The sequence below is a fragment of the Chinchilla lanigera genome, unplaced genomic scaffold (assembly GCF_000276665.1).
Source record: "Chinchilla lanigera isolate Chin_1 unplaced genomic scaffold, ChiLan1.0 scaffold00047, whole genome shotgun sequence".
NCBI lineage: Eukaryota > Metazoa > Chordata > Mammalia > Rodentia > Chinchillidae > Chinchilla > Chinchilla lanigera.
This window is the reverse complement of record NW_004955448.1, coordinates 7,076,540-7,087,009: the sequence shown is the minus strand read 5'-3', so window position 1 is coordinate 7,087,009 and position 10,470 is coordinate 7,076,540. Positions and strand designations below refer to the sequence as shown.

Genomic DNA, 10,470 nt, shown 5'->3' with positions numbered 1-10,470 from the left:
GTGGTTCAGGATTCTGTTCCCGCAAGGCTGCACGAATCTCTTCACAATTTAGGGGGCTGGGGATTTAGCTCAGCGGCAAAGCGCCTGCCTGGCAAGCGCAAAGTCGTGAGTTCGGTTCCCGGTACCGGAGAAAAACCAAAAAAAAAAAAAACACAATTTAGTTAAATGGGATTCCCAAATTGTATTAAGTTCTCTTAAGAAGAGATTTCTTTCTGATTCAGTTGGATTTCTAGAGCAAAATAAACACATACATTTTTGGTTTATCAGCATTTCTACAAAACCTTTCTTTCTAGATATTTAATTCATGTACACATATAATTCATTCTTAAAGTTTCATATTTAGAAGATTGGAAACATTTTTATAACAATTCTACATGGGAGTTAAATTCCTTTTAACTCTGTGTATTCATAGGGCAAATGTTAACCACTCAATTTATTCTTTTAAAAATTCTACTCTAAGACCTGCTCTCAGTAATATTTGCTTTTTTTTTCCCTTCCAGATCTTCTCTATATACTCTAACTGTTGTACCAACCTCTTATTACCTTTGTTTTTATTTTTCAAGCAGGGGAATATTGTGAAACTCAGACACTTTACCATTTATTCTCCAGGGTAGACTGCAGCGGGTAGGTTTTGCCTTCCCTCTGGGAAAAACTTGGATGTTCCCATTTAAATTCAAGAAGGAACTTGGTTTTGTCAATATTTCAATTCTTTGAGATTGTCTATATGCCAGAGTCCTTTGAAATATAGTTATTTTCCAAGAATTCTCTAAACTTTCTGCTCCAAGGGCAATTTTATGAGCTCTAGTCAGAGAAAACTGTCTATTTCAGACAGTCATTGACAGAATGTAGAACAAAATGCCTCTTTGGTCTTTATTTTAATATAGAATTTAATATAGAATTCTAGGTCAGATACCCATGAGTTAAGAACAAAACATAATAAAGAGCCATTTTTCTCTGTTTGCTCTAATATTTTGATGCATTGTGCTTATCTCTACTACACAATCCTTACATGAAAGTACTCTGAAATGTTTGAATAAATTAGTTTACAGTTCCAAGAAGAGGTACTCTAACTCATGTTAAGTAGATCTTACAGAATGAGACATCGTGTACTGTGCTAAGTCTATACTGCCAGAACACAAATCTTTGCTATTACTCCTAGAGCATCAGACACCTGCTGTAGGAACAACTGGAAAGGGAACATTGAACCATGTCACAATTGTGATTTCAAGGGTACGTGCAACCCTCAACACTATTCATCCAGAACAGCTGACACTGTGGTATTGTTCAGCTCACTGCTCACCGATGCTGACGTCAGCTGGATACTCCTATCTATGGTGGGGACTCTCCCACCAACGGTTTCATCAGTATTCCTCTTTGGCCTCAGCAAAATAATGAAGCACTTGGGAGCAAATATGCAACCTAACAAACCATAGCTGGATGCCAAGATTGCAAATATCTCCACAGCCACTTTGAATTTGCCTTTGGTGCTCAGGTAGGCAGGGACAAAAGAAATCCAGACAATAAAGAGGACCAGAATCCCAAAAGTGATGCATTTTCCTTCATAATAATTATCTGGCAACTGACGAGCCACAAAAGTTGTGAGAAAGCATAGCAAGGCCAGGAAGGCATCAATACCAAACATGGAGCACAAAAATTCTATAGAGCCTTCATTGCACTCCAAGATGATCTTTATGCTTTGAGATTCCATGTTCTTGTATACCCGCGGGGGTTGTAACACCAAGTAGGCTATGCATATGCCAACCTCAACTAGAACAGAGATTAAAACAATGATTTTTCGAAAAAGGGGACGCATGGATGTGAACCGGGTTTTGGATATGGAAATTCTGTAGGCAAAAAACAACGATATAGTCTTTCCAAGAGTGGAAGATAAGCAAAGAGAAAAGCCCAGTGCCAGCGTGACCTGACGGGCCATGCAGGACCAGTTGTACGGCTTGCCAATGAAGAGCATAGATGACAGCACCGTGATGAGAAGAGAAACCTGAATGAGAAAGCTCAGCTCCCGGTCGTTGGCATTCACCAGAGGAGTTTGCCTGTGTATCACATACACAATTATGACTGCCAAGACCACCAGGGCCCCGAAGACGGAGAGAATCACCAGGGTGAATCCCAGGGCCTCGTCGTAAGCAAGGAATTCCACCTCTTTCAGCACGCACATGCTCTTTTGCTCATTTGACCAGTAGTCTTCACCACACTGGTCGCACTCCCTCTGACCTGTTGAACAAAACACAGAGAAATGACTGCAGGAGAATCCAGTTGTCCCCTTTAACTGTGAATAGCCCAGAGCAGTCAAAGGCTAGAGTAAGGACTCAGTGAAAACTCCAGAATACAGATAACAACTTAAAAAGCAGTGATAAAATGGCCTCAGAGTGTGTAGATCATAATGATACAGAGTGATTGTCTTCCATTTTAGAAATTTAGTGTCCTTTCTCAATTTCGGTCTTTCTTGCATGGCTTTTCCCAATAGCCTGCCTCTTTCTTTCTCTTCCAACTTCTGTCGAGAAAGGAGGTACCTACTCTATCCTTATCAATGCAAAAGTTATCCATAAATGAGAAAAGCAAGACTAGCGGGTGAAACAGTTGGGAGCATTGTATAATGTTGGTTAAAATGCTAGTGTTTTCACTCCCTTGGAAGAGAATTTTGGCCTCATCCAGTCAGCTTTCCCTCCCCACCCTTCAGATGCCAGTTTTAGGACGAGGCAGAGGAGGACGGACGCTGAGAAGGGAAACAAAAACAGTACCTGTGTTGCCTGAGACTAAGAAAAGTTTGGAGCATTTATCCGGAAGCAGGTTCTGAGAGGAAATATTATCATGCAAGAAAAAGTTGTTTGAGATGAGTTTATGGTATGTTATGAAATGAATCTCTGTCATACTCATTGAAAGATGCAGATAACAACTGAAATGCCTTTCTAATCATTCTAATCACTTCTGACTGCCAGCCTGACCCCCTGGCGAGGTGACTCAGCGCAGGGACCTGGCCCCATGAGCTCCAGGGAGCTGTTCGGTTTCACGGCACTTGTTTTACATCTAAGGGAAATTTTTACATTTTTAAAATTCTCTTTTAAATGAATTGCTTTGAGGAACAAAGGATAAGTACAGTCCGTATTGTCTACAACAGAAGGTAGAAATAAAAATAACTCTGCTCCAGCTGCTTGCTAGGCTAAGTACACCAAGCCTAACTAAAATACTGCTCACGAAGAGCAGCAGTGTAGCAAGCCGTCACGAAGCCCTCATGAGCAGTGCTTACAGAATTCATGTGTGTTACAGACTTTGAGTACTTATAGCTTTTACCAGCTGTCTTTAAGGATAGAATTCCAGATCTTATAGTTCCAAATTACAGATAATTCTGGAAGACAAGGAACTGTAAGTCACCCTTTTTCCCCATAATAAACATAATTAATGTTTAGTTTATCTCAGAAACAAACAATTTTGTGAATTTTATTGCTCATATTTCACATTTCACATATCTTGCTTTGTATTTTCTTCTTTTTTTTTTTTCCCCCAGTACCAGGACTCAAACTCATGACCTTGCACTTGCCAGGCAGGCGTTGTGCCACTGAGCTAAATCCCCAGCCCCTGTATTTTCTTTTTTAACTTCATATTTGAGGTCATTGCCAAGTGCAGCAGGCTGAAAACTGAAACTCAAAATCAGTTTTCTCAAAGGACTAAGATGTAACATGTATATGTACGAACTTCCCATAATGAATGTATTCACTATATATTGCAAACATGTACTAATAAAAATTTTAAAATTACAGTTTCATACTGTATATAATATCTAATAACTGGATAGGTTTTAAGTACTTTTAAGTTGTTCATACATATTTATAAAGAAGGCTCCCAAGGACCTCTTTGCCAAAACACATTTAATCTAATTGCATTTTGATCTCAATGGGAAAATGATCATTTTTACCTGCTCTCTCTGACACATGTCCATCAGCACATGGGATGCAGTCAAAGCAGCATATCGGTTCTCCCTGACGAATCCCCTTCCGCGTTCCAGGAGGACATACATCAGTACACACTGAATGGGGAAGCTAGCAAAGACAGACACAATGAATTTGTAGCAAAACCTTCATCTCCACCGCTTGTGAGGCTGAGAAAGTTCCCACTTGGCTTTCTGTGGAAGCTCTGTGATACCCTGGGACATCCAGAATATCTGGACAAAGATGACAGACAAAGAGAACAACGATATGGACAGCCTAGAGAAAATTTTGCTATAGGACAGTTTTGTGGTTCATTCTAGAACAAATTATAGAGCTAGTTGTTCCCAACCTTTGGAAGCTAGACCAGGCTCCATGCCCATGCAGCTCTGGGGGTGGGTCAATTTGACAAACATGTGCCTGTTTGAGTGGGACCTGTGACCCTGAGAATCATCTGGAGGACCTAAAAAATACTTTTCCTCGGCAAGGTCACCTCAACATAGTATCAGCGTCAAAGCTGTATCATAAACAATTGGAAGGAAGGAAAGAAGAGAGGGAGGGAAGGAGAAGGAGGGGCACATCTTTTATATTAGAAAAATTGGAAAAGAAAAAAGAAAAATCGGACAAGGCACAGTGCTGGAACATTTTCCTGCTAAATTTGAAATGAAATTTCAGTAGAAAACACAAGTCTTGCTTTATATCCTTCATGGATGGGCACTTTGAAATCTAAAGTAAACGTAATATTTGTAAAGTATTCTGTGTCTTAAACTAATGTGGAAGTTGCCTTTTTGGAATTCAGAATTGTCATATGTTGAGTTTTTCAGGGTAAATCTGAATTAAATATCAGAAGATATTAGAAATCTCTGAGAAGATTATGGTCTGTAACATTACAGAAATAATATGCATGACACATAGGCTTCCTACAAATTTGAGAGAGAGAGAGGGAGGGAGAGAGAGCAGAACATTTTCAAAGTACTTCAGGGAGTAGTTATCACAGGAAGAAGTGAGAGCAGGGATTCTCAAATTCTAAAAGATAAATAGCAAAATCATCACTGAATGAAACACACTTCTTTCTTAATCCAGTCTTCTAGAAAGAGCTCTCCATATACTATTTTTGCTTGTTTGATTGATTGATGATTGATTGATTGATTGATTGATTGATTTTTGAGACAAGGTCTTACTCAGTTTTGCAGATGGGTCTCAAATTTGCAATGCCCTGCCTCAGCTTTCCAGAGTGATGACATTACAGACATGCACCACCATTCCAAGTTCATATTCCTTTCTTTAAAAGACATCACTAGATGATGAAATTATGCCTTTTGCTCCATTTTTCCATACCCACTTCATTCTCATTTTATAATCTAGCTTCCAATCTGCTCATCTCCACAGAACTCTTCTTGCCATGTCTAATAGCTGTATCTCTAGTCATATTCTCCCTCATCCCCTTTAACTACTCAACATGCTTGATAAACCCCTCCTTGAAATGCAAGTTCCCTTAGCTCCCACTGTCTCCTTTTATTAATTTTCTTGGTTCTATTTGTCCTACCTTCCTTGTCACCCTGGGCCTTCTCCTAGTTTTGTTCCTTGATCTTCTGTTTCTATCTTTTGATGTGAAACAATCTGTTCAGTCTTTTGTCTTCAATCAGCATCTCCAGAAGAACACGCAAATCTTGATCTCCAACACCAACCTTTTCTCCGATTTCCAGTTCCGTATTACGAACTTCCAGTATGCTTTGAGATTCCACCATCACCTCACATTCGGCATGACCGAAATTATCGTCTACCCTACTCCTCCTCCCAAACTCCACACTTCGTTCATGAACACCACCGTGTCTACCAGGTCACCATCCTTACCCATCATTTCCAGCTTCCTATTCTCTTACTTGCCTGTATGTATTCTCCACACACGCACAGGCCCATCTTCTCCCCAAACACCAGCCTGAGGTTATCACCATGGTTTCAACCACATCCTATACTGTCTTCCAGTTGTTTGGTGCAGGACACTTCCAGATCCAGTCTGCCTGGTACCTAAAGGGTATCCAAAATCTAACTGCTTTTACCACTTCCCTCACACCGATTCTAGCCCAAATGACCATGATTTGGGGGTGCAATTTTATGGTCTTCTAACAGCGTCCCTGGTCTACTCTCCCTCCTCCAGATTTCGCCCTTTCTATTTGCAACATGGCAGACATGATCCTTAAAACCCCTACATCAGATTGCGACTCTCTCCGGTCAAACTCTTCTATGGCTTTCTTTTGTAGTCAGTGCCAGATCCAACCTCCAGTCATCACCACGGTGCTACCCGGCCTGATGCTGTCTCACCTCTGTCATCCCCTCTCCTGCTCTCTCTCTCACACTCTCTCCAGGCACACCGATCCCTTACTATCTGTCTAGAATGCCAAGCGCACCTGTGGCTCAGGGTTCAGAAGCTGGAGAATCTCTGACTGCAGTGTTTTCCCTTGATAATGAATGGATTCACTTTCCTTGGGATTTTGCTTATTTGTTTTGTAGTTTTTGTTTTGTTTGAGACAGAGTCTCACTGTGTAGTTCAGGCTGGCTCCAAACTCATGACAATTCTGCCTCAGCTTTTTGGGTGCTAGGACTGCAAGCAAGTGCCACCAGGCCACGCTCCTTCATTTTGGACTTTTCCTCTATGCCACAGCCTGACCACACTGAAGTTATAGTACAGTACTGTACCCCGCATGCCTTATCTCATCCTTGTTATTTTTCCTTGTTATTTTTCCTCATGTTCTTACCCTTTAACATACTATGTAATTTATGTATTTAATTTGTTTCATGCCTATTTCCTACAACTAAAATGATAAATACATTAGGAAAATGTTTGTTCTGGTTTGCACACTGATGTATCCCCAGTTGCTATTCACACTACTACTGGGCTCAATAAATATTTGCTCAGTAAATTAATTACTCAGATTGTAGGCGATTTGGGGGCAGTAAGCTTTCTGTACTGCTTACAGTGAATACTTAATAAGTTTGTGGTGAAATACATTTGAAGCAGTTTTGTTACACAAAGATAAGATTATCTTTTATCAAAAATAAAATTACTACACTCTACTGAAACACTATTAAATGGAAATTTAGTACTAAATTTACAATTTGTAGTAGAATAAACATTCTGTAAATCTTGTATAGGCAAAGAATAATATTTTTCTTTTTTCTTTTTTTCTTGTAGGAGACAATATTGCACACTTGCTCAGTATCTAGCACAAGGAATACAGAAGGACGTCTCAAGACAATCTTGTTAAGTAGTTCACCGACCAAGGAGAGTGCTCTGGACAACAGAGGACAGTTTATTCTTTTCTTTTCCTTTCTTTTCCTTTCTTTTCTTTTCTTTTCTTTTCTTTTTTTCTTTTCTTTTCTTTTTCGTCTATTCTTCAGGCTTAGAGCAGTCCTGTTTTTTCCACAATAACAGAAGCTTTCTGTATCTATATTGCCCCGCATAGTAGCCCCTGGCTACATGTGGCTGTTACACACTAACCTGATTGATGTAACTGAGGAACCGAGAAGAAAATGAAATCACACACGACGCATGACTGAAAATGCTACAAACATCAAAGCATTCAAAAGCAGAAACATAATCACTGACTCCAGGAAGGCTGTCTCTAGAGCATCCTCCTCAATCCTGGATGCTGGGCAATGATGCCAGTCTAGAAAGAATGATGCAGAAGGAGGAAGGGGAAGCAGAGCACCTAAGGTCGATGGAGAGCAAACCAAGGCATTCTAGGAGGGAACAAAAAGCTCCTCTTACTTTAAAACAGAACTCAAACTCTGTGGGGACATCCCTGGCTGTTGGGAAAGGACTAGGAAGTAGGACTCAAGATGAATTTCTGAAAAGGACCGCTTCAGGCTGACCAAAAGCCACATGAAGAAGCATCTTTTTGAGATAGGTGTAAGGGAAAAGGTTAAGGGAAGAAGTTAAGGATCCTGTAGAAATATACATGAGCCACAGAGTCAAAAGATCCATTAAGCTCTCTCTTACCACAAAAAAGCATTTCCTTAAATTACTTACATTCACTATCCTAAGAGAAGAAAGTCATCTCTTTTTTCATACCAGGAATCGAACTCAGGACCTTGTGCTTGCCAGGCAGGCTCTGTGCTGCTGAGCTATGTTCCCAGACCAAGAAGGCCATCTTGAAATAAGGAACTTGTAAACCAGCCAGAACCCTAATACTGATCCATAAAAATGATCAAAAATGAATTATACTTCTATACAACTGTACTGCAGGCAGAAAAGCAAAAGTTAAAACATTCCAGCAGACTAATATTCCCCTCCAAAACACATGCACATTGCATACAAATGCATAGCTATTAAGCAAAAGTAAACTACCATAGTTAAAATGCAATTAAACATGTTTAGAAAAGCACTTAAAGATGCAAAATTATCTTAAAGTAGAAATTTAAAAATCAGAAGTTGAAGACATAGCTCAGTAATACAGTGTTTACCTAGAATGTTTACCTAATTTACCCCAGGTTCAATTCCCAGCACCACAAAAATAGGGAGAAGGGGAAGAGGGGAAGAAGAAGAAAACAGATAAATAAATTTTAAAATTTTGAGCTACAGCAAATGCAGTACTAAGAAGGAAGTCTAAAGCAGTGTATCGAGAAGCAGAAAGATATTAAATAAATAGCCTATCACTGAATCTCAAGAAGCTAGAAAAACAAGAACAAACTAAATCAAAAATTAGTAAAGAGAACTAATGAAGATCAAAACAGAAATAAATAAAACTAAAAGAATACAAAAGATCAACAAAATGAAAAGCTGGTTCTAAGCCAGTTGTGGTGGCACAGGCCTGTAATCCCAGCACTCAGGAGGCTGAGGCAGGAGGATCACTGTAAATGCAAGGTCGTTCTGGGCCTCTACATAGTGAGACCCTGTCTCAAAAAAAAAATTGACAAGTCCTTAGCTAGACTAAGAAAGAGAAGTTTTAAATGAAATTAGAGATGAAAAGGGGGACAGCACAGAAATGCAAAGGATCATAAAAGATTATTAAAAGCTATTATATTCCAATAAACTTGATAACCTATTTGAAATAGATCAATTCTTCCACACATATAAGATACAAACATCAAATCATAAAAATATTTAAAAACTGAATAAGTCCATAATGAATAATGAAATTAAAACAGTAATAAAAAATCCCCCCATCAAAGAAAAGCTCAATACCAAAAGGCTTCTCTGCTGAGTTCTGACATTTAAAGAACTGGTACTCCCTTTAGCAACACATATACAAACATTTAAAGAGCTAATGCCAATACTTTTTAAATTATTCCCAATATCTGAAGAGGAATGAAGTCTCCCAAACTCATTCTACAAGGTCAACACTGGCTGATACCAAAACCAGACAAAGACACAGAAAGAAAGGTACAGGCCGATATACTTGACAAACACAGATGTACAAACCCAACAAAATACTAGCAAAGTAATACAGCACATTAAAAAGATTACTCATCACAATCAAGTGGCATTCATCCCAGGGATGCAAGTTTCAATAAATATGCAAATCATAACCATGATACAACACATCAACATAATGAAAGACAAAAACCATATCACCATCTCAATAGTTCCAGAAAGGCACTTAATAAAATTCAATACCCTCTCATGATTAAAACTCTGGACAAATTATGCATAAAAGAAATTTACCTTAACATAATAAAAGCCATACATAATCAACAAACAGCTAACAGGATGCTATTGGCCATGAAATAGTATTTGGTGAAAAACTGAAAACTTTGGAAGATCTAAAATGATAAGCGTGCCCATTTTCACCACTTTTGTTCAACATAGAACAGGAAGTCCTAAATAGAGCTATCAGATGAAAAAAAAAAAAAAAAAACACCACGAACACCCTCACTAGAAAAGATGAAATCAAACTGCCACTACAGACAATATGATCTTATATACAGAAAACACTAAAGACTTCACCAGTTAATAAACTCAGCAAAATTGCATATACAAAAACCTACAGCACTACTGTAAGCCAATAGTCAATTATCTGAAATCTAAATCAAGAAAGTAATCCCATTTGTAACAGCTACCAAGAAAAAATAAATAAATAAATAAACAATAATAGCTACCAAGAAAGTAAAGAACCATGAAATAAATTTAACCAAAGAGATGAAAGTTCTCTACAATAAAAATCATAAAACAGTGACAAAAGAAACTTAAAAGGACATAACAAATGGATAGACTTCTGGGTTCATGAACTAAAAGAATCAATACATCCATACTACCTGGAGTATTCTACAGATTCAATGCAATCCCTATCAAAATACCAATAACAGTCTTCACAGAACTAGAAAAACAGACTTAAAAATCATATGAAACCACACACACACACACACACACACACACACACATACACACACACACAACCAAAGCAATCTTGAGCAAAAAAAGAAAAAAAAAAGTAGAGACATTATACTACCTGACTTTGGGGCTGGGGATTTAGTTCAGCGGCACAGCACCTGCCTGGCAGGCATGAGGTCGTGAGTTCAATTCCCAGAA

General features: G+C 38.7%; 1 protein-coding gene across 1 annotated transcript in view; it reads right to left on the bottom strand.

The window, feature by feature from the left end:
* Positions 1–1,249: 1,249 nt before the first annotated feature.
* Positions 1,250–10,470, bottom strand: part of LOC102018242 (vomeronasal type-2 receptor 1-like) — a 26,461-nt gene continuing 17,240 nt past the window's right edge. Inside the window, exons 5-6 of the mRNA XM_005393075.1 lie at positions 3,932–4,055; positions 1,250–2,232 (exon numbers count right to left, since the gene is read on the bottom strand). Coding sequence (XP_005393132.1) covers positions 1,250–2,232; positions 3,932–4,055 — 1,107 coding nt within the window. The remainder of the gene's footprint in view (positions 2,233–3,931; positions 4,056–10,470) is intronic.